The sequence below is a fragment of the Arvicanthis niloticus genome, chromosome 27, assembly GCF_011762505.2.
Source record: "Arvicanthis niloticus isolate mArvNil1 chromosome 27, mArvNil1.pat.X, whole genome shotgun sequence".
Classification (NCBI taxonomy): Eukaryota; Metazoa; Chordata; class Mammalia; order Rodentia; family Muridae; genus Arvicanthis; species Arvicanthis niloticus.
Window position 1 is genome coordinate 17,063,908 of NC_133435.1, and position 25,619 is coordinate 17,089,526.

A 25,619-nucleotide genomic window follows, 5' to 3' on the forward strand; every position below is an offset into this window, starting at 1 on the left:
CCAGTTAGAATATTACTCATGGCCACCTCTGTCTATACTGTAGTCATGGCAACTGTTCTGTGAGCTGAAAAGGATGCAAAGCCTGATTCACCCTCCAGAACTGCTTCAGAAGTGGTTAAATGATGCTGCTTGCATGGCTAACGTGCACTGTTGAGTCTTTTTCCCAGGAACTGATGAGATTACAAACAACTTAATGCAACCATTAGGATGGTCAGTCCTGTTGCTAGCTAATCTAAATGCCTTATTCTGACCACCTTTCCTTAGGAGATTTTTTTTAATCTTTTGAGCATTTATTTTCTCATGTTAGCTATCTTAGGCTATAGGAGAGAGCAGATGAAGCTCAGAAACCTTTCATCAAGGAATGTAGAGAGAGGAGAACCTTTCGTTTTAAGCTGTAGGCACATATGTGCTCTACCTCACTAATGGTACACCAGCCTTCTAAGGGAGATGGATCTTTCTTCCTTTTCCTATGGAAGAGGAGGCAAAGCTTAAAGAGGCAGCTTGCTAACTTGCTCAGCGTTTGTGGGCACAGGCAGACTGATAGTTATGTGGAGACCCTTAACTCTGGGACTTCCTTCCTAGAGTGTTCTATAAAACAGTACTTCCAAGGTTAGTGATTTCAGTTCTTGGTGACTTTCCTACTTTACATTGTTCTCCGTACATTGATGCAACTCTCCTGTCTTTAAGCATGGACAAGTAAAGCAAATCTACACTTACTTTGAGGAAAGGAAAAAGAAATGGTGTGTGTGTGTGTGTGTGTGTGTGTGTGTGTATACATGCGTTCATGTGTGTACATGTGCTCATGTATGGAGGGTCAGAGGACCACTTTGGATGTTTTCCTCAGTTACTCTGCACTTGATCTTTTCAGTCTCATAGTGAACCTGGAGCTCATAGATTGGCTGCACTGGCTGACCAGTGAGCTCCAAGGATCTACTTGTCTCTTCCCTGTCTACTTCCATATTGAGGTTGCAGACACACACTGTACATCTGGCTTTTACACGAGTGCTAGGGACCCCAACTCAGGTCTCCAAGCTTATGCAAGCTTTATTGTATGAGGCACCTCCCTAGTCTCTCACTCCTAGTGGTCTCTTAGAAAACAAAACTGTATAGGCCAACACGATTGCCTTGAATGGACATTAACATGCACATGTATATAGACTTCCTGTGTTAGCTCGGTAGTACAGCCATCTTCTCCACTTGCATATTGAACATCTCTCCTGGAGTCGATGAGTTCTGTTCCTTTATGGTTTGCGAAGGGCCAAAGCATCCACTCTGGTGCATTGTCCTTCTTAGGCTTCCTGAAAGCATACCTCTGGGAAGATGGTATTTCTGAGAGAGGAAAGTATTTTATACGACATTTCCTTCCCAGGTGTTGAGCATCTAGGATGCTGTAAAATATTTACAGAAGGGAATTACACTTCAGTATAGAGTTTGTCAGATGTTCTCTGTGTAGTGCCTCTAGTAAAGTGCCAGTGTGAATTTTTATTTTCATGCTCTTAGCCAGGAAGGGAAACTGTTGCCAAACAGCTGTGACTGGTTCATAAGCACTTTGGCAGTTGATGAATTTCTCTTGCTCAGCTTGGATACCCAGATTCGACAGAGGAAGGGAGTGTGCAGAGGCACTTACTCGGGTGTAGTCAGCTCCTAAACAGTCATTGGCCATTCCCCTTCTGCTCATCCCAAGCCAGCCTTTTTGGGCCAAGTCATTAGGATAAGATCGTTTTAGAAGTCTCCCCTTGTAGCTGCTATGTAGACATTCATGATTTTAAGAGCACACAACTATTCTTTAGGACATCCAGAAAAAAAAAAAAGTGCTATCAGAGGCTCATCATAGTCTGGCTGCTATCCGTTCCCTGGCAAAAGTTCTCCTATACCTAGGGATACCACTGATGGAAATGGCCCAGCACCTCATTTTAAAGTTGTGTCACATGTCCTAATGTTTCCTCAACACATTGTGCCTTTAAAAATTTGAAATGTAAAGTAACTGTTTGTGCTGGTTGTGCTGGAAGAAAAGGGGGCTTAGATGCAAGTCAGATTCCTTCTATTGAGCAATTTCTAAGATATCGTATCAAGGTTTCTAACAAACCCTGTAAAAAAAAAAAAAAGCAGGGAGGGCTAGCTTACTATCTTATTGGCTGTCCAGCTGGCTTTTCAAGTCGGTATTAGCAAAAATTAAATGTAGGAAAAACACTGTCATGGAATCAGAGCAAGGTGGTTCTGGCTTCTATTGTGCTACTCTGAGGGCACACAGCCATTGACAAGTGATTGGAATATATATATATATATATATATATATATATATATATATATATATATATGTGTGTGTGTGTGTGTGTGTGTGTGTGTGTGTGTGTGTGTGTGTGTACATATATATACACATATCTACATATATACGTATATATACGTATATACATATGTACATATATAGTGTAAGTTGTGTCTAAGGCCCCTTCTTGCTCTGCAACTATCTCTTCATAGCCAAACCCAGCTTCTATTATTTATTTAGGTAATACAAAGATACTCACCAGTAAATATTAAAATAAAGCTTTAGGTAGGCTTGGCTGTCAAAGCATTAGCTCTCCATACAGATGGTTACACAGTGGAAACCAAAGCCAGTTGTCCTGGGAGAAGTATGGGACAGAATCCCAGCTGGTTTGTGTTTTGGGACTCTTCTACCTAAATTGTATTACTCTTTGTGATGTCTTTGTAGTCATCTTTACATACTAAAGCCTATCTGGAATGGGGAAATGGTTCAGGCTACTGATGGACGCAGAAGGTGAAGTCAGCAGCTGCTGTCTAAATGGCTGTGGAACGTTCAAGCACACTGAGGGTAGAGAACATCGTGCTTTATCACAGCTTCCGATAAGCATCTTACCAGGCGCCTGCTGGTGCTGTGCCTGCTCTCTTGGACCTCAGATAGAAACAAATGAGCATAGTAAGGCCAGTGGAAATGACAGTGGACTTGATCACAGCACTGTTTCTCAGTTAGTCAATAGGTGATTCCTGAAGTATACTTTCAGACTGTACCCCCAAACTCATCCAGGAATTGTCTGTCAAGGGGCAGGAAGGATTTGTGTCACAGATGTCATATATGAGCCTTTCTTTAGTTACCAAGGCTGAGATCCTCAGGACAAAAGTGAAAGCTAGAAAAGTGACTAGTAAGTTACTTGCTAAGTATTTAGCATGAAGCCAGAATTAGAACACAAGCAGACCTTCTCCCTGCTCCTTGTGCTTCTCCTCTCAACACACACTCCCAATGCTATCAAAGAAAATACTCACGTAAAGTAATACCTCTTTATATATAAACTCTTAAGACAGTCTGTTGAAATTCAACTGTAGACTGGTTACACTACACATTCACTAGTGATCAGCTGTGGGAAATACATTCTTACTCGGCCTTCTAGGATGTAATACAAGAGAGCCCGGGAAGCACCTTTGTTCCTAAAGGCTGTAACAGGATATTGGCACTGCCTTGTTTTTAGGACAGTAAAATCATATTCCGATTAAAAACTGTTTACTGTAGACAAGAAACACACAGACAAGTATCCTAATAGTGTGCCATAAAATAGGACTTTGAATTTAGACAAAGTAAAAAAAAAGAAAATAAGCAAAATGAGATGACATTCAGTGTTGACTAAGGGACAGCTTGTCTCAAAAGTGAGAGGGAATGGCTCCAGGAGTCTAAGAACCTTGACTCTGAAGGGTGCATTCTAGTTCTTACTGAAAGAAGTATTTGCTACCTGTGCAGTATCAACATGGAGCAAACTTTTATTGAGCAACTGCTAAGGCCACAGTTCTAGTTTCAGATAGCTATAAAAATAAAGATAGCATAGTGGTGCAGTTGTCTTTAAGGAGCAAACAGCAAAGTAAGAGCATCGATAAAAATATTACAGGCTAATATGACAGGTAGATAGCAGATGGCAGAAGTATTTTCCAAGAGATTGTATTTGACCTGCATTCTGAAAGACTGCCATTATTTTAATATTTTAACAAGTGAGGAAAGGGAGCAGCATGTTCAAATATCTTGGCTCATAAAAGTTCATGTCTTGTTAAAGAATTGCTGTAGTTTTAATGTGGAATTTGGGAGGGCTGTGAGTGATAGATTATCTGAATTTCTGTATCCCTCCCAAATTTTTTATGTTGCAACCGAAGTGATTATGTAGGCAAAGGTGAAACCTTTGAACAGTGATTAGACAGAGTTTCCCATGAATGGGCTATGTCCTTACAAAACCTGCTGCTGTCTTGATCTAGCTCTCAGAGCTGTGAGATCTGAGTCTCTGTTGTCTGTAAATCACCTGCTTTATGTTGTTTTGTAGTAGTAGTTGAATAAATTTAGAGAGGAGCTTAAGTCTGCAGGATTTAGGGCACTATCTGCCATTGGTTTGTGCCAGGTTGTTTGTTCTTCCCAGAGGCACCAACTCCCACCTGTATTTAGGTATGAACACATATTTGATGGGAAATATAATGCTGGGAGTTCAGCATGAAATGATGTTCTTCTGCATCATTGTTCTGGCTTATGGATAGGTAAAGGATTGGCCGGGCCAGATCAAATAGGAAGAACCACAGAGGTTATTTCTTAGGACAGTACAAATGCCACTTGCAGGTTATGCAACATGCCGGAGACTGCACTGGTTTGTGCCCTGTTTCCAGTACCACACTCATACTGAGCGGAAGGTATCTGGTTGTTGAGGTTTTGGGCTCCAGATCCATTTTGTTCCTGGCTGCTAGCAGGTTCTTTATATTCCTGAGCCTCAGCTTTCTCATCTGTAGAACAGAAAGGACTCATTTCATCTGACGCTCCTGAGCATAAAGTATCTAGAACTATGCCTGCACAGCCTACGTGTGCAAATGTTAGATTCCAGGATTCCCTTGATAACCACGTTTTATATTTGACTTAACAGTGAATTGCCTAGTTATATTATTTTTCTTCTGCCTTGACTGGACAGAACACAGGGCTTTTTAAAGTGTCAGCTTGGCAAACAAAAGGAGGAAACCATGGAATGCTGAGTAGAATGGAAAGAGTTTTGTCAACAGACCTACATTCAAGTTTTGCTATGTGAATTACCTGTGGCATGAGTTTGGGCTTGTAACACAAATCATAGTTTATTCCATGGGAAAGTAAAATAGTGCCTACATCAAAGATCTGTTATATAAATCAAGTGAGATAGTGAGAGTTCTCAAGTACACGTTGGGTAACTAATGGTACTAGATGTTCTAGATTATTCTTTTGGATTCCTACTATCCATGCACTTCGTATTAAAATGCCTTCCTAGATTATGATTATTTCTGTTTCTGTAGGTTGTTTGACTCATCAAAGTGTAGTCAGAACCATGTATCTAGATTCTCAGCACAGTTCTCTAAGAACATGTGCTTTAGTAACCCTGCCTCGCCAGCTGTGTGTGCTCAAAGATCCTGTCTCCGGAAGAGTAGCCTGTTGCTTCTGACAGACAGATGTGGTTGCTTTGGCTGTGTTTCAAGGAAGCACACAAATTACCTCTCTGATATTATTATATGAAATTTGAATATAGAACATATCATTTTGTTTGGAGTTGGAAAAAATAGCTCAGCTAATAAGGTGCTTGATTTGCAAGCACAAGGATGTGAGATTGATCCCCAGAACTCATTTTTTTTTAAAGCTACTGGTGTGACTTTGTAATCCCAGCACTGGAAATGCAGAAACCAGTGGCTCCCTGGGACTTGTTGGCCACTCAGCCTATCCTTCTTGATGAGCTCTAGGCTAGTAAAAGACCCTGACTCCAAAAAAACGTGGAAGGTGCATGAGGAAAGAATCCTCTGGCTTCTGCACTCACATGGACACTTGTGTATGCACACACACCTGCAGACATGAACACACACACACACACAGATATATCATTTTGTAAGTGTGTGCCTAGGTGCATAGGAGATACTCAATGAACACTTCCAAGTGTCGGTAAACATTGCATTACTTCAGCAACAGCTGGGTTGGCTCCCCAGCCACGGCACTACACACTTCATGTTAAGAGTAGAGCTGGTCTTACCCACTAGTGCCTAGCATGGTGCCTAACATGGAGTAGATGCATAGTGAATGTTCGGACCAAAAGGAGTAATGATAAAGGAGATAAGGAATAGGTGCCAGTCGCCTCCCCTAACCTTTTTGTTCTCTCTTTTCCCCTGTTCTTTTCCGTTCCTCTTTCTCATAATAAACAGTGTCATGAATCCCTTAAGTATCCTAACTATTACCTTTTAAAGAAGATAATACTTCTTCCATTTTCTCTCCACAAAAATGAAAAGTGACATGCCTCTATTATAAAGAAATGGCCCCAGCAACTTCTGGAAAGGCACTAGTGGTTAATCAGTTACTTTTTATTTAAATACATATGCTTAATGCTGAATTACATTGTAAAACTCTCAGGGTGATTTATGGTCTCAGTCGGCCTTAATTAACATCCATTCCAGGGGAATAGTAAATGGGAATGGCCTTCACAATTGAGGGCGAACAATGAACTCGCTGGGTGTTGTCCAATTTGTAACATGATTTACATGGAAGCAAGCCCTTCCTTTCTTGGGGTTATCCCTTTTTCATCTGGTGTTTAGAACGGGTTATATATAATCCATAGATAGGAACATTTGCTGTCAAATACACTGGCTGATTTAGAGCTAGGCCACAAAATGGTCACTATTAATAAAGAGGGGGAAAGAGAGAGAGAGAAAAAATTCTCATCTGAGACTTTGCAGGGATTCCAGGTTCTTGCTATGTGTCATCGCTTGTCCAGCCCATGGCGGTTTTACGAAGTGACCATAATGAAAGTCAGATTGAATGCACAGGATACATACATTTAATCAACAGCCATTGGAGCCTGGAGTGCTGCAAGAGTTATAAGAGCCCCGTGAATGCAAATTTATGGTGAAAGAATCCAAGGGGCGGGAGGAGATGAATGTCTGCTGAATGGTACTACCTGACACGGGACACCAAAAGACTTTCCAGAGTGAGGGATTTCAGTGTAAGGTTTGGCTTGTAAAGCTGCCAGCTGCTTGGTTTCAAAACTTGAAACATTTCCAAAACCTTAGACGAGGCACTTTATACACGCACTAGAGTAAATACTCTGGTTTTACTACCAATTTAAATGTGCTCAGTTTACAGTAATGAGCTTGTATAGGCATTACCTTGTTTATAGAAAGTGGAACAGGAAGAAATGAACACTAACCAGGACCGGTAGCAGTTCCCATTGCCTGCAACACAGACCGACGGCAAGTCTAGTTTCTTCCAGTTTGGAACTGTGTCACAACTGATACTGGTGTGTGTGCTTGGCTTTGATGCCATGTTGCTCCAACAGAGTCCCAGATGCTGTCATCCAACCAGTGTCTATCAAAACCACCCACTTGACTGTTTCTTCCTATTTTTAGTACAACAGATGCCAGTAGCACAGTTAGGACTTATGGGACAGTAGAGTATACATAATTGGTTTTGTTTTAGCCAAGCCTGCTTTCTGCATGTGATTTGGTCTCAGGAGTCATTTATTTCCTCTTAACAATTATTTGCATATGATTTGATATGTATATTGAAGCCCTGGTCTTTGTCTCTTGGAATGGTGAGTCAGGACCCTCTTTGGCCCTCTTACTGATGGGATCATATGCCAAAGATAGACAGATGTGTTTAGACTGAGAGACATAATGCCCTTGGCCTAGAGAAGAAGGAAAACAAATCTAGGAGACCCTAGGAAGCACGGTGTCTAGAAGAGAGTAGACACTCAACAAATATTGGTGAAAGAGATAAGAAACACAGAGAAGGGGGAGGGCAGGGGTCCTAGTAAAAGAGACCATAGAAGCCCATGGCTAAGAGGCACAACCCCTCGAGTTCAATTTTGGTTAGGTTTTTGGAAAAGAAAAATGAGAGGAGAGGCCACATAGGAAAATTCTGAGGTTAACAAACAAGGAGACAAGGGTAGGATGACACTGATATTCATGATACTAGAGATTTATTTGGCATTATAAAAAAGGAAGCAAATTCTTCTGAGTCCCATTGACCCCCACGTCCTTTGGGTACATTGCCTACATGCAGCCTCTAAGACTTCTGACTTCAGGGTCTGGCCCCTGGCCTTTATTTTTCCATGTCTTTGCATGACTTCTCAGACTCTTTGGGATCAAGGACACACACTTACAACCATCATTCCGACACTACTCAAGCATGAGCACACTCCTGCATTTCCTCCCCCACTGTGGAAGGTATTAACGAACTGCAGACTGCTGAAGCCAAGAGCAGGACTCAAGCCTACAGTAAATTAAGAGATCTCATAGCATGATCATTACATCTGCCTGACAGCTCTGGTTTGCTTGTTTTCATGTTCCAGGCTCTCTGTTTGCTTAAAAACAAAAACAAAGGGCCGGTTTTCATGTTGAGAAAAGAAAAACAGAGCTAGTTATTAAGCTGGGGTAATTCAGAGTGTCAGTGCTTACATTATGAGTTCTTGAGGGAGTGAAATCCTCTTTCTGTCACTGTGTTCCTTTTCTGTCTGTTCCCTCACCTGCTGTTCTGGAATATCTTCCCTAGTCATTTATTGCTCTGTGTGTTTCTTCCTGTTTCCTCGCCTTTAGTTCACAAATTTCTTCTCTATGCATTTATTTACAACATCAACTCTGTGATATTGTTTTGGGGCCTCTTCTATTTTAACAGAACTATACTTAAAAAATAAGTTTTTAGCACTATTTTAGTGACTTTATGTAACATTAGAAACTCGTATTTTCTCCCATGATATTTTCACCCCGTTTTATCTTTGTCCTTTATAAATGTGGGATGAATTGATAACCCTGAGATTTGTTTCTCTTTTGGCATAGCTTCCTGTTTCTGTGCCTAGCTGCTTCTCCTGTGGTTTTGGATTTACTTGCTGTTGTTTGTATGGATTTCCATGATTCCTGAGCCTTGCTTCCCTGAGTGTTCACCCCCTCCCATGAGGAGGATGTTGTGGTAGGGGATGATGTTGAAGGGCCAGAGGATGCTCAATCCTGTGAGCTTTCTGTAGGGCCGGGAATTGGCAATGGGAGGAAAAGCTAACCGTGCCTTTCTTCTCTGCCACACTTCAGCCTGGACGGATATCAGATGGTCCCCAGAAAGGGGCTGTAGTCAAAAAGGGCCTGCCAGGCCAGCGGAATCGTTTTATTAGGGATAGAGTTTCTGTCTTCTACCTTCCTACCTACCCCAGGTCACCCTCCCTCGTCATTTCTTGTTTCCTGGAGTATTCTTCTAACATTTCAGCCACACCATCGCCCAATACCTCCCTTCTCTGTAGAGAACATTTGCAATGCTTATCTCTGCTGTCCATCTTGGCACTAAATCACAGAATGCCTTACATCATTTAACTTTCCTGAAAGCAGTCTCATCTGTGAAATATTATTGTAAGTCCCAAGACAGCAGAGGATAGATTTTCTTTGAGTTTTCAGTAGTACTTACAAACAAGTCCGGGTTTCCTTTAATAAAGATTGCATAGGGCTTTCTTTTTCTATACAATAAGATTTTTGCGTATTAGCCCCTCATTAGATTGTTGCTTAGTTCCACATTCCCCTTATTTATGTTTTGTCAGTTTATCTGACAGGGAAGATGTCAGAGGGTTGTACAGATCTCTTAATCTTATGAGTTGTTGCATTGCAAGCATGATCCACAGCTCTTCTTTTTTAGACTTTACTTAAGGCAAGAACTTTTAAATTTCTGTGGTTTTGGAGGATAGTAGTTGCTGCTGGAAATAGTGACATGAGCCTTTGATTTAATCAGTGAAGGAAAGCGTGCCCTTTACCATTCTTTCTGTCACAGTGCAACTAGATCTTGGACAAATATTACAAATGTGCACAAGTAAATATATTTAAATTTCAGTTTCCAGAGAGTTTTGATAGTATGTCAATCATATATTGATCTTGCATACTATGAGTGCTAAATTTAATCCTCTTTTTGTAGATTTCTTAGGAATTTCTATGTAAATAATCATGGCATTTCTAAAGAAGCTTTTTTCCCCAGTCTCTGCCTTATTATATATGTTAATATATAATCATCTGTTGTAATATGAAATGTTTCAGTATGAAAGAAAAATACTAAGAGCAGATATCCTTACAATACAGCTGTTACTTTTAATAATGAAAAAGAACAACGCTGTGAAAATGAACAGAGAGCTAAAGGAAACCACAAAAGCTATATTTTCTCTAGTGGCAAATACAGGTGCTAATTCTAAGAACGGTAAGATAAACCCACTCAGCACAGCAGGATGCTCAGAGAACAGCCAGCAAGATGGACCACATCCAGGACTACAGACACCATTTAACAAATTCCAAACAGTAGAAATAAGACAAATATGCTTTCAGACCACAGAGGGATTGAACTAGAACAGAAAGATAGCTGTACAGTCCCATTTCCTTGTAATGCTTGGAGACTAAACAGCAATTGTAAACTACACCAGGGCCAATGGAAAAAACTCAAGAGAAAGTGAAAATATTTTGAACTAAATACAAATAAAGCATCAAAATAATATTGAATGTATATATTAAAAGAAAAATCAAGCTTCTGTTTTAGGAAACCAGAGAATGAAGAACTATGTAAGCCTAGACTAAACAGAAGAAAATAATGTTTTTAAAAAATGATAGCAGAAATGAGCTAATTTTTTTTAAATCAATAAGTAGCAAACTGTTAGCCTAGCTAGCCAAAGTGAGAAAATCCAAATTACTCTATTAGGAATAAAAACAAGACATTTAAAAGTATTAAATTAAAATTAAAAAAATAAAAGTATTATGAACACATGGACCCACAAATTTGATAATTTAAGTAAAATGAACAAATTCTTTTAGAGATGCATTCAGCCAAATCTAAAACAAGGAAAATAAATTTAAAAAATTTAAATGTATCCAAGAAATTGAGCTGGTAATTAATAAACTTAAAAGCATCGAATCCAGATGTTTTGTATCAAACATATAAATTCTTTACATTCTATTCTAGAAGGTAGACTAGGGTAACATTAATTTATTTTATGGGGCTATCATTATCCAAATACCAAAACTATATAAAGGATTGATAAGAAAAGAAAACTACAAAGCAGACTCTCATGCACATGATTGCCAAACCTTCAACAAAAATGTTAGCAAATTTTAGTCCAACAACATAAGAATAGACACCAGTATGTTTCCTGACCAATGAACTGATAGGAAAAAAACTGTATCATCATGTTGCTACAGGGAAAATGTTTAACAAAATCTTAATACCCAGTCAAGACAAAACACCTCTCAACAAAGTAGGAGTGGAAAGAGAATTTCCTCAACTTGATAAAGGCCATTTATATAAAATGTAGAGCAATAAGTATGTTTAATGGTGAGAAACTAGATACTTTCATTCTTAACACTGGAAGAAGGCAAGGTGTCCCCTACAGTCAGTCACTCATCTTTAATATTGTAATGAATTCCTGGTTAGTCAGTAAGCTTAGAAAAGGAGATAAAAGTATATGGTCTGAGAAGGAAGAAATGAAATGGCCTTTGCTTATAAATGAAGTGATTGTTGTAAAATCTCTAGGACACTACCCTTTACTCCAGAATAGGAAGCTTCTTAAGACTAGTGAGAGATTACAACAAGGTTTCAGGAGCATCCTTTATACAAGAAACAAGCACTGGAATTTAAATTTTAAAATATACAGTACCATTGAGGGAGTAGGCAGATGGGAGAGATTGGCTTCAGTATCTTTAGAAGAATATATTCTTTATAAGCCATAGTTCAGCTAAAATAATTCAAGAGAGATCTCAACAACCCATGGATAGGAAGACTTGGTATGTTAGAAGTCAGCTCTTTTTACCTTGATCTATAGATTAACTAAAATCACAAAAGTTTTAGTAAATTACTTTGTAGCCATCAGCAAACAGATTCTAAGGTGAATATGAAAAGGCAAAAGACCCAGGATAGTTAACTATCCAAAGAGGACAAAGTTGGAAGGTTAGTGTTATCCAACTTAAGACTGACTAACTAAAAGTCTAGTAATGAAACAGTATGATACAAGAAGAAGTCAATAAATAACCTAATATTTGTAAAGAGAAAGATGATGGAGTGAAGGCCTACACTGACAAGTTCACTTCAAGGTTGAAACTTAGATTTCTCAGTTATCATAGGACGAACAGATACAATGTTGAATATAAAGATACAGACATCCTATTCCACAGGATTGAGATGAGAGTCACAAATAGAGAGCTGCTTCTAATAATTAGTATACCAGGGAAAGAAAAGTAAAGAAGATACGTAAAACCAGTGAATAAAAAGTCCAGCTAGTTGTTAAGTCTAGTAACAGGACAGGTCGAGCTGGAGGTAGGATCATGGAGAAGCACTCGGGAGGGTCAGAGACACTAACAGTCTGATGCTTGAATGGTGTGTTCATAGTGTGTTCCAATATGATATTACTCAACTTGTGCTTTTGTTACACGGATCCTTTTGTATAAAGTGCAACAGAACATAATGAAAACGTCTTGCCCAAATAAAGCCTTCATTTTTCACTGTGTTTGAGATTGTGTCTTGATGCAGACGCATTGTATTTCTAATCTTATCTGTAAAGATGTTAGACAGTGATTCATGTCCCTTCCCGACTGGCATCCCACTCCAGTAACGTCAATTAAAAGGGCCCACCATATCCAGTATGTCTTTTAATACCAACAACAACCTGTAAAACGTCAATGGGACATTTTGCAACCATGAAAATAAAGTTAATGTTCGCAAGCTAATTTGTCCCATCCTCTTAGGAACCTGAAAAGGGCAGGTTCCTTATTTATGGGCCATCTGTTTCTTTTGCCTTTACTCACACCACAAAATTATGTTAAAAATGAATGCTTGTCATTTATAAAGAAATTAAGCAATAGTCAGACTGGGAGTCAGATACTTTTTTCTATTTTGAAGCACTCTAGAGGGGGAAATTCACATTTTTCCTTACACTCACCCTGAAACCCGTAACACTGTAAAATAGAATTTCCTAATATTTTGCTAACAGGCCTTTGAGTGGAAATAACATGAAAAACATTAAATTAAACATTTTTTGGCAACATAGGTTCATATTTTCAGTTAGTCTTTGAGTTGTTTTATTTTCCACAAACTGAACTTTAAAAGATACTTTGGAAAAAAGGAAAGTGTGTAACCATTTATTTCTTCATTCAAAATGTTTGTTTTGACACTTCATAGTAAAAAAAAAAAAGGCTTTAGATGAGGCCTCATAACTCTAAACATTTTAGTTTTTAAATAATTCCAATCAACAGTAAGTTGAAAACTAGTGTTAAATCTTCACCTAGATTCTCTAGATGTGCTCAAATAACCACAGTATAATATTAAAAATCAGAAATTTGACATTGGCATATTATTCTCTAACATTAAGCTTTTTATCAGTTTATAAATTGTCTCACTATCTCATCTCTTCTTGCCTCCCTCTCGTCCAGGAGCTAGTCCATGGTAACAGGATGCAATCATTTTTGTTGGCTTACTGCTCCTTTCCTCCCTTTATGATCTTGGCTCTGTAGAAAAGCATGGGCAGCTGTTTTGTTGGGTGCTGTTTAATTTAGATTAGCCAGAGTTTGCCCTGATTAAACCCAAGTTATATCTTTGGGGAGAAACGCTGCAGAGGAGACCTCACACCTCTCAGACTTCACACAAGGAGCAGACTGTTAGCAATTTGTCTCATCACTTCTATCAAGTCTGATCTCAGGACTGCTTGGTGGTTGCCAAGTAGTAGTTTTCTCTTTGCAAGAAATAAGTATGGAAAGGAGATCCTTGAGGCATGAATACAGGAATCTCCATGTTTTCATTAAAAGTTTTCCTACTGATTTTTCCTTCAGTGGAGATGACTGCAATGTTTGACGGGTGCTGAGCATCCAACGCCCCTGTTCCCCCGCACCTGCTACCTGGAATTTGACTGGGGGAACTTTACCTGCTACTTGTTTATTCATTAAACTATATCACTAAATATCAGACGCCCTTGTCATTCCATGGGTAATAATCAGTTGCTATCATTGGTTATTTCGAATAACAAAAAAAGAAGTTTTAGAAATAAACATAACCTTGAAACTAGCAGCTTAGGCCCAAGTAATGTAAGAATTGCTGAGCTGGAGGAAGGAACAACTGTAGCACAGAGCCAAGTGGGAACAGTGCAGACACTGAGTGTGGACCACAAAGAAGAGCACCAGAGTTCTAGGAGAGACTCGGATCCCGTTATTGGCCATTGGGTACCCCTGCGTAACATCAACACTGTATACCGAGCAGAATACACATTTGCCTTCTGATTCAAATGAACCCTTTCTAATATTTTCAACAAGGTTTTACATTTTCAGTGAATTTTGCAAATTATAGAGTAAGAATAATGGGCTGATGAGAACAAGGTAAGAACTGAGGCGTGTCAAGTGACACTGCCATTCCATACTGACCTGGGTGTTGACTCGTTAACTGAAGCAAGCACAGTGGGTGAGCACAGTCACCTGCACAGCAGCTGCCACATGCAATCTGGGCATCTCCCTCATCTCAAATATAGATTCCAGAGTTTTACAGCTCTGAGCTGGGTTGCACTAGGTCAGTGCTTCTGGTTCGTCCTGCCCCTGCCTTCACTCAGTGCAATCTTCCCAAAAGTTCCAAGGCTCATTATTTTGTAAAGGAGATGTCCACTTTTAAAATATTATAATTTATTATTTATTTATTTATTTATTTAATATAATCGTTTAAAGGCCTTTCACTTTTTGTTTTATTCATGTTGTATTAAGTAAAGATGACCCACAGATGTCATAAAGATAAAAGAATTATCATGTATATTTCTATTAAAACAAGATGGCTTGGTGCCTTGGTAGCCTTCTTATAAAATATTAAATGATTAAATTCCTATTGAGTGATTCTTCTCTTTTTTCGGGGGGGGGGGCGGTGCTGTTGTTTTCTAGCAGCCCCAAACCCCATTTTGGAGATCAAATCTTGAATCATGTACATGAGGCAAACATTCTATCACTGAGCTATACGACCATAGGCTAAGTCTCTGTTTAGAGTTTGAGGAAATACATCTTAGAGCTTCTTAGCCAAAGATTTTACTAGATAGCCCTTGCACCCTCACCAAAACGTGAGGTGTCTCTGCCTCCACCTTCTGATCTAAGGATCATGAAGCATCTTTCTCTGTTAACTGCCCTCTGTCCCATGATAGAGAAACTTAATTCTGAATTCTTAACGCTGTTCAATAAAAGGTTAAAACATATGACCAAGATGATGTCTCTGAACTGTTTTCTAGCTTCTTGACATGTCTGGCTGTGGTCGTTGTAACTGGGGAACTGAAGGTCAGCCTGATCATGGTGACTGACTTGTTTCCATACAAGCCCATGAGTTCATTTACTTGTTTTTATTTTTTTGAAGCATTAACAGGAAATCTTTGCTGTGCAACAATGAAGAAATCAGTCCTCAGATAACAAACTAGTACAGTGTTTCAAGATGCAGGGAACGTTAGACAACTTTAAATTCCTCCAGTTTATCTTACACTTTTAAAGTGATCAATGGATCTAGAAAAAAAAAAAAACAAGTTTTGTCCTATTGTTTGGTTGGTTGGTGTGGTTTTGTTTGTTCGTTTTGTTTTGTTTTTGTGGATAAAGGCACTTGCTGTCAAGTCTGGCTACCTGAGTTTGTTCCCTGGAATCTACATAGTGGAAAGAGACAGCAAACCCCACAAGTTGTCTTCTGATCTCCACACATGTGCCAAAATGGGCACCCATGTATATAAATAATTTTCTATTTAATCTTTAGAAAATCTCCAAGAAATAATGGAAGTCATGCAACTCTTAAAAATATACACCATAAGAAAACTTAGAAAGTAAACTTGAATCCAGGAGACAGTAGTGTTATTTCAAACACTAAGGAGTGGGGCCACTGGGAAGAGCTCTTTAAAATCCTCTAATAAAATCTTAGACCAGTTTGCAAGTTCTAGAACCCTTTTGGTTTTGCTAACACATGTGCCTTGTGACTTGTTTAACTCACTGGTTAGACTGGGTACAGTCAATTTTTAGTTCAGGAGCTGACTATAATTAGGGAAATACTTATTCTAGCACCATTCATGTTTCTTGAAGATTCCCTCATGCTTCCAACAGAGAAACTGGTATGAAAGTCCTAAGGACCCTCACTTTGACCCAGGGTTTTACCCCTGTAGATAATGGCCAGAAATTGGACTAGCAGTACTGTTAGCCTTGGTGTGGGATTGTGCACAAGACACTTTGTCTTTCTGTATTTATTGATGGAAGGGCACTCTGATTGGTTGACATGTTCACTGAAGTTAAGATTACTACTACATCTTTGGATGAAGCAGCTGTCATGAGAATATATTCTTCCTGCTTTAGGAGGAAGGTTGGACTTGATACTGTTCTGAATGTCTTTCAACACTTCAGAATCTATGTCTGCATTTGTAAGGGAATAGGAGTGGTGTTACCATGCTGCCTCCATATTGCTTGTCTTGTCTTCTGATCTCCCAGATCTCATATCCCATTTTGTTGTGTCCTTCTGTAGATCTTTATTAACAATGAATGGCAGAACTCAGAGAGTGGGAGAGTGTTCCCTGTCTGTAATCCAGCCACAGGAGAGCAAGTGTGCGAAGTTCAAGAAGCAGACAAGGTGTGTATTGCGTAGAAGATCCCTCGTGGAACCCACCCATAGCAGCAAACAACGAGTATGTGCTCTAGATGCCAGCTTAGGTTTAAAGTATCGTTTTTCTTTGATGACAGCATGTAGGGTTTGTGTGTGTGTGTGTGTCTCTGTGTGTGAATGTGCATGTGTGTGTAGTGTTTCTCCAGTTGTGCCTCTTTTTCTGTAACAGGTGGATATAGACAAGGCAGTGCAGGCAGCCCGCCTGGCCTTCTCTCTCGGTTCTGTGTGGAGAAGGATGGATGCGTCTGAAAGAGGACGTCTGTTGGACAAGCTTGCAGACTTGGTGGAACGGGACAGGGCAACTCTTGCAGTAAGTAAATTAAGAAACGACCACTCGGCTGGAAAGTATTCTGTGAAGTGTTGTCACTTAGGGGAGCTAAGGGAGAGTATAGCATATATATGAAATATGAGAGATCTTTGGGAGAGCTTTTTGTGTCATTTTGAAAAAAAAAAAAGGCATAGCATTGCATCACTACGAAGGATCTTCCTTTCTCATTTTCTCACACCTCCCACAAGCAAAGCAAAACACATTCACTTGACAAGCAAAACAAAAGCATCAAGAAACAGGACCTCCAGGCTGTTTATAAAAGACAAATGCCAAGTGGCTCTTTTGCAGATCAAATAAGAAAAGAAGAATGTGTACCCTCATACATTCTACTTCGTTTCTTCTGCCAGTTTTTAAAAGTATGATGGAGATTGCCATTTCTTTTCACTAGAACAATCACACACACACACACACACACACACACACACACGAAGCATACATAGGAAATTGTATCTGATGGTTTTTGTTGTTTTTGCTGCTGTTGTTTTTAAAGTAAAAGTTGCTTTGAGGACTGGAGTATTGGCGTAGCAGTTAAGAGTACACCTCGTTCAGAGGACCTGGGTTAGGTTCCCAGCATCCACATAGGGCAGCTCATAAGTGCCTGAAATTCCAGATCCAGGGAATCAGACCTCTGGCTTCTATGAGCATCTGTATTTATGTGCATACATATGTGCATGTATGCACATGTGTGTGCACACATGTGCAATTTAATTAATAAAAAATAAATCTTTTCCAAATACCTAGTTTCTTTGAAAATGAAGATAAGGAGCACTTAAGAATGTAGACAGTATATGATACCACAGATCCATTCTTGGATGGTCCTCAATTGGTTATGGACTCTGCTTTTTCTCTATGCTTTGTAGACATTGGCTCTTTGCTAGCTAACTACTATTATCCAATTTGTGAATATGTAAATGTTTTTTATAAATGTTTTAGAAATGTTTTGGAACTTATTGAATCTTCTTTTGTAAAAGTGAGCCAGTGTAGTGACAAGCAGCATTTGAAAATGAGCTTTGCTTTGTATAGTAAATAGGTGAGCTGGGCTGTCATCAGCAATAGTGTTCCTTAACTTCAGTGGATGGAAAACATTTCAGATTTAGCTTTGTCAGTAATTAATAATTTTATACCAGTATGAGTTATATAATGTTCTTCTAGAGAGAAACAGTAAATTATAAATAGCCATTTTTGTTTATTTCATTTGTTAAACATCTAACTGCCTAGTATTTCTCAAGTGAAAACAGTCTTACTTCATTGCTTCAGTGGTCATTGTTTTTGTAGCAGACTTAATCAATTTAGGAACATGTCATTAAAATAATGTTTATAATGTAAAGCTGTTTATTATTGCTATTTTTATAAATGGACCAGATACTTTACTCTTAATAGATAATGGTTGTTAACATAAATGTTTACAAAAACCAGTCCTTAAATTGTTAAAGTCTGGGCTTCCCTAGAGGAGATCTTGTTTATTTGGTGGTAATAAATAAGCTTGCTCTGAACCATGAATATTTCACTTCTCGGCAGGGGTCTTGGCAGCTGTGTAGAACATTTTATATCCATGTTGAATGCATACAAAACTGATGTCCCTGCTTCTCTTTGTGGATTCGAATTACTAGTGCACTCTCTGAAAGATCTCCATTCCACTCTGACCATTAATATAACAGAAGGTGGTTTGACAAGCAGAGGATTTCTTTATCATCAGTTAAAGAAGCATTGTGTTTATATATCTAGACATTAGTTAAGGAAAATACACAGGCATAGAATAGCACATGTGTGTCCATTGTGGTCTTTTATTAGTAACTAAAGCAAGCCTCTTGGGACTGTACACCTTCCTGTTTGGAGAAGTAGAGTTGAGCAAGTGTGCATCACCACTCACATCCAGCCGGATTCCCTCTGTTCCTTATTTCTTCTTCTGAAGAAACTAGTGTGTCACTACAAAGTTCTGAAGTCTTAACTATTCTATTTCTTTTCCGACAGACTATGGAATCCCTAAATGGCGGTAAGCCATTCCTGCAAGCTTTTTACATTGATTTGCAGGGAGTCATCAAAACCCTGAGGTATTATGCAGGCTGGGCTGATAAAATTCACGGAATGACCATTCCTGTAGGTATGTGAAACATGAGTATGCTAAAAAAGGGAAATGTGGGGCTCTGCCAGAAGTACTTCATCAAACACAAAGAGAAGCCATGTACGTTGCAGAAATGAGACACTTGTGTCAGCTTGAACCAAGCATAAGGCAAACATTACGTCACTAACCTTTTTTGTGTCCCTTTTTTGTGTATAGATAGTCTACATATAAGTATGGAGGGCCATTTAAATCAGTTTATCAGTCAGATAGGGAGTAGGTATGCAAAGATTTACTGCTAAGAATTAGGTTAGACCTCAGTATGGAAGTGTTTAAGGGCAGAAGGGAACTCAGGGGTATCTATTTTAGCCACTAGATGGAAGAAATTTTATAGGAGACTGACAGGTGACATGTGAACCCACCTCTTGGTGAGGAGTCTAAGACTAAGCCAGGAGGAGGCTCCTGAGGAAAATTGGGTAACGGAGGTCATAGTTACGTAGATATCTGTTCTCAGATTGGTTCAGCCCACTAACATTTGTCTTTTGCAACACCACAATTCAATATCAATTTGATTTCATTGTTTACTTCTTTTCCGATGAAGTCCAGAATTTAGGGAGGTCATGCAGTCTTTATGTGTTACCTGCATTTCTCTGCAAAACATCCCCAGTTTTTGTTTGGCATTAGAACACAAGAAATAATGAATGTTTATTTGGATAGCAATTAAACATGTTAAGTGTTCTTTCACATTTAGAATCTGAAGACCCTGAGTAAGACAAACTGGAATTAAAGAGTGTATGCCTATGAGATAGTAAAACTTATTGCCTCAACAATGTCACTTGGCTAGTAAATGTCAGGTCCAAGAACCAAAATGTGTGTGAAAAATTATGGCACTGTATTTTGAGCACTTTGACTATAGACGGGCAATCGGGTACAGAGAAAAAGTATCCACCTTATTTATCTTCTTGAAGGATTGCCTTTTGTTAGAAGGCTTCACAAGAAGGAGAATGGTGATGATTTTGAACCTTCAACAAGATGCTACTTCCTCTGACTTGTGGTTTTGCCCCCACACTGTATTCCACCTCACTCAAGACCCGCTGTTAGCTGCTATTGCAGAATTATGCACTATCAGTTGGATCTGCCAGGGCCCTGGTGCTAGTCTCTTTATAACACTAGCCATTATTTCCAGGCCTAGCACTCAGTGGAGCCATTCTCTCTGACCATAAGTCCCGTGCTTGACCTTCCCTTGGCAACTCCTACTTATGATGATTAATAATAATCATTACTTGGATTTATTGGATACTTTCCCTTTGCCTGTTTATTGTATCTTCTACTGTAGTAGCCTTGAGAAGCATTATTTCCCCCCTTTCAATCTTTGTAACTCAAATCAGAGTCCTCTGTTCCTCTCCTGCCCATAGCTTCCCTGTGATAAAGGATGGATCAAAACTTTACTCAGTTTGCTAAGGGTGAAAGAGGAGTTGTGGTGCCTCCTGGTTCCCTTTGAATGAGTGATGATTTTATTGATTTTATAATAAGTAGGAAAATGTGGTCCATACTTTAAGCTGAATTTTGTTATAAAGTGGCTTTATAATATGTCAACATATATAGCAAAGATTTAAAACTACCCAGGTCATATATAGTTATTTATCAGTTTCATTTTTACTTCAGTTTTACCTCTTAAACTGGAGAATGAGCTAAACATGCAGATAATGATCACACCCTAAGCTTTTACCCTTAGCCAGCTCGTTCTGGCGCTGTCAATAGTGAATGGACGGGTGAACTCCAATCCTGTTTAATCACAATGAGAGCGAGGGCTGTTTGCTGCACCCACGTGAGAAGAACCGAGGTAGTTAGTAGGATATGAATTGATGGTGACAGGAAGCCATGAAGTCAGCTCTTCCCCAGGAACCTTTAGGAGACACTGCGGAGACACTGCGGAGAGCCTGAGGGATCCGTAAAGCTGACCTCATGTTATAGACACAGGGACTAAGTACAGAAGAACAAACTTAACATTTTCTCAAGACTGTGTAATGGAATAGCGATAGTGCTGAGACCAATTCATGGAAGACTCAGAAACATATAACATCACTTCTTAGAATCTACCAGCAGACTCCTGGAAGGAATAGTGTTAGCGCTATCTTATGCTAATGTAAAGTTTCATTGCTTGAATAAGCAGCCCCAGAATTTGTCACTGCTGTAAAATGCTCAGACAGTGCTGTGTGGTGTCTGCATACACTGGAGTCACTAGAGTAGAGAATAGAATCGTTCTCTGTTTTTACTCTAAATGTTTACTACCTGGATTATTTAAAGGGTTGCTATCTTCCCCAGAGTAATTCTACTGCAGTCAAATGTTCTACTACTGAGCTATACCCTCAAACACAGAGTAATTCTATGTGAACATTAGAGATAGCAAGATGGCATCCATTCATTGATTTATGCTACAGATTCTTATGTTACTAAAGGAATTCATTTTTATTGTTGCTAGCTATATAAGACTTGCTTTAGCTATTGAAATGCCCCTGGTTGTTATCTCTGGGAGCTTGAGGTTCATATCACATATCTCAATTTCTGATACATTAAGATTTGTTGACTATAATTACAGTTATACCATTAGATTTTAGTTTATTCCAGGATGTGCCAGAATATGAGACTAAAACTTACATTAAATGTTTTTTTAAAACATTTTAAATCTGTCTTTAAAAGTAATATTTTCCTTGAAGGAATTACTCAAAGATTAAATTTTTAATTAATTAATATAGATCTCTCTGTGTGTGTCTGTCTCTCTGTCTGTCTCCCTCTCTCTTTCCCTCCTTTCCCCTCTTTTCCTCCCTTCATCCCCTGTGTAATTTAATAAAATCCCCAACAAAAACTAGAGGGTAGTGGCTTGTTTACAGAGAGGCTTATTCTGTACTAATATACCTCTTGGGTGTGCATACTCAGCAGAAATTAATGTACTGTTCAGCTGAGTTTAGAGCACAGTGGAAGATCTAATTGTAAGGTTTTTATGTTCTTTATGACCAGAGGGTTCAGAGTGTATTCAGCAGGGTCACTGGGTGCTTTGAACACTGAAGCATGAGAAACACCATATAGCATCCAGACAGTACATGTAGCCTGAGAAACTGACTCCATACAGTTGTGAGAAGCACCATGTAGCATCCAGACAGTACATGTAGCCTGAGAAACTGGCTCCACACAGTAGGAAATGAATAGATTTGTTTTACTTTAATTCTTAGGTTTGAAGACTGTGGGAAGAAAAATGTTACTAACCTGTGAAACTTGTCACTTGGTCACTTTCCTTGAGATGAGGCCAGCAAGTAGCTCTATTACATTGTTAAGAAGTGAGCCAATTTGGCTGACCAAGCAAGTGATAGAAGTAGTGACATTGGAAAAGATTAGAAAGGTGGCTCCCAAATGACTGGTCCCTGGCAACCCTGCTCTGGGGAGTTGGAGCAGGGTCCTGATAGCAGTGAAGGGCCCCTAAGTGCCATTAGTTCTTCCCAAGGGGCCCAGTAGCAGGTACATATCTCATGTTTTCCAGAAACCAGCTGCCTAATTGGGGGTATCCCTTGGACATGTAGGAACACCTACTGAGTTCACAGGGCCCAGGGCCCTTTCTTATTCTTTTTATTCGGTGTTCTCTTGGGAAAAGCCAAGAGACAAGATACCCTGTGTTTATTTAGGACTTAGTGAGACCAGTCAGGAGGACTGCAGGAGTCGGTAGCCTTTCTGTGCCAACCTTCAGCTCAGTGTGTATCAAATCTGTGAACAGATTATCAAGTACATTTTATTCCTCATAACTCAGTTTATCTTGGGATACAATTATCTCCCCATAAGATTAGTTTTCAAAGCTATTGTCTACATTTTCCTTTCCTCTTATTTTTCAGTAGCTTTCAACACTACATGATACCTTTACAGTCTTATATATGTAGGACGGAGATGGAGAAACCTATGAGTCACTGTGCAGTGCTTACATAGGTGACTTTACATAGTGCATTTACCCTGAACCATCCGTTTTCTCACACTGTATTCTCTTCATCATCCCTAGTCATGCAGCCCATCTGTGCCCCCTCAGTGTTCATTCCTCCCCTCACTAGATTCACTGCTTTGTATTTAGCCACTTGAGTGCACCACCTTAGCTAAATTATAGTTTAGTATGGGTGCTTTCCTTGCCAATGGACTTTTCTTGAGTGTTGACCAGTATGGTTGCTGCTCATGGAAGCCGTTTCCAGAGAACAGTCAACTGATGGGCAGTAGTGACTTGTACTGGTATAGTTGACGGTGTCTGTTTAGAAGATTCATGAGTTGGCTCCATACAGAGTTGGTGTAGTGAATTGACCTTTAAAGTACCACTTGGACTAAACGTCATCCTATGGATAGTCTCTACATGTCGGCTTGTTGTCCTGCCTGCCCAAGACTGCCTACATCCCTCTCTCCTCCCCTTAGGCTAGAATCTCTTAAACACCACCAAGAGACAAGGTAAAGATTGAGGGAAAGGATTGCAAAAACATGACAGAGACCTAACCCTTGATATTCACAATGTTCCTCAAATGACTAACATAATGAAGGGCCTGACAGAAAAGGGGCAAAGGATTTAAATTTGAAAGAAAAATTGAAAATGGTCAGTACATTCATCCTTAAGTATCATAAACACAATTCAAAGTTAAACACAGAACGGTTGCCTTATTCTAGATTCAGGTTGGCTAAAATGAAGACATTCAGGAAACTGGTTAAAGAGTAGGAAATGGAGCATGTTGTCGGGACTTTACTTTGATAAAGGGTGACTTCCAAATACTTATTAAAACATTAAAGACACATACACTTTAATCAAGAAACCCCAGCACAGATGTACTAACATATAAAGTGCTGTCCTTTGCATAAGCCCAGAGAGGGACTTGCTGTTAGCTGGACTGAGAATGGAGGGAGGGGAAGGCAGCAGCCTGAGTGCCCTTGTGATGATATAAACTCGTGCAACTGAAAGTTCTCAGAGAAATGAATAGCAGCTAATTTAGGGAAGGACTGGAGATCAGGGGATGGGAAAGGCTGGGAGGAGAAAGAAGAACAGAAAGAAAACTTTATTTAAAAACATATAATTTTGAACTTAGCTGAAACAACCCTGGGTGAGAAACGTTAGTGGTTAAGACGTGCTGAGAGATGGAGATAAACTGCGTCATTTGTCTCTGTCTCACCCACACCCTCCTGTCCTCACCTCCATCCCCAGTTCCAACAGCCAGCCTGCCCCAGGCTTAGCTGTAGCTTCACTTTCCTTGGGGGAGGTGGTGCTGCTTTTGACAGACAAACCACTAGTGAAGTGACCAGCAACAAATCGGGAAACAAAGACTTGGTTCAATTAGCTTTTTTAAAGTACCCAGATAAAAGCAACAGCATTTTTCTAAAGAATTTGGTTTGGGCTTCCTGGCTAATTGATTGTTTCAAGTGCCTACTATTCCCATAAGAGAAGCGAGGCTGTTCAGTGTCTCTGGAACTTTTCCTCCAAGCCCCTAGGAATACCTGCCTGTGTCCCCAAGACCCAGGCCATGCCTGTGACAACTGCATTGAGTGAAGGAGTATATTTTCCTTTACTTCTTCATATTTTCCAGCTGCCCAGCATTAAAAATGTGCTCACTAGCATTTCACTTAATAGCTTTTCATTTTGAAAACTGCCAAGAAAGCTGTTTAAAAGCTTGAGGTACCTTGGTATTTAAATCAGCTAACTATTCTATATGGGTTAATATTTAACATAAAACTGAGTTTTTAATGTGTTCCAGTTTTTAAGTTTCATCTTGCACAATTGTTTTGTGTTTCATAAATTTATTCTTCATTCTGTTGTAGACGTCCTCTCATCTGTTCTGTTCATGTGGTAGGTTTATGTGTAGCTGCCTGTGTGCATGCCTGCATGTGCGCGCGCGCGCACACACACACACACACACACACCCCTAAGGGCTGGCACTGTCGTGCTTGGTGAGTAGGGTGTGCCTCAGCTTCATTTCTGATTTCCGATGCCATGCCAGCGCTTCTCTGACTCCCCTGACACTCTCTGTGGAGCGACCATGCTTATCTCTTTCAGATGGAGACTATTTTACTTTCACGAGACACGAGCCCATCGGAGTGTGTGGACAGATCATCCCTGTAAGTGCATCTCCTCACACTTCGTATTATTTATTTTCACTTGGCCCAGTTCTCTTAAAGACATATAAAGCACGGTCCTTAGTGATGTGTGGTTTTTGTTGCTGGGAAGACAAACCTGAGCTCGTGCTGTTGACGTGTCTCCAGCAGCCTCTCTGCACATGCTTATTTGAACAGGTGAAGCGAGTTTCAGGCCTATCACCATGAGTAGAGGTCTCAAGTCATGGGATTCTCCTGATAAAAAAGGACAGTGTATGAACAACCCACCCTTGGTTATGAATACCTGTCTGCTTATGGGGAATTAACATGAGGTTGTATTTGCTTGTTTCTGTTTAAGATTGGCAACTCAGCATCTTTCCAGGCATATTGTTTTATATGGCCATTTATTTATTTATTTATTTATTTTGCCACTGTCTCCTTTCACAGGAGTCTAGAGAAAGGTGCTTTAAAAAGACAGCAGCACAGTTAACATCACAGTCCAA

The 25,619-nt window shown here is 39.6% G+C and overlaps 1 protein-coding gene across 1 annotated transcript in view; it reads left to right on the forward strand.

The window, feature by feature from the left end:
- The window catches only part of Aldh1a2 (aldehyde dehydrogenase 1 family member A2), a 78,360-nt gene that overhangs the window by 19,194 nt on the left and 33,547 nt on the right, over positions 1–25,619 (forward strand). Inside the window, exons 2-5 of the mRNA XM_076926236.1 lie at positions 16,493–16,597; positions 16,800–16,940; positions 18,930–19,059; positions 25,079–25,140. Of these exons, the coding sequence (XP_076782351.1) occupies positions 16,493–16,597; positions 16,800–16,940; positions 18,930–19,059; positions 25,079–25,140 (438 nt within the window). The remainder of the gene's footprint in view (positions 1–16,492; positions 16,598–16,799; positions 16,941–18,929; positions 19,060–25,078; positions 25,141–25,619) is intronic.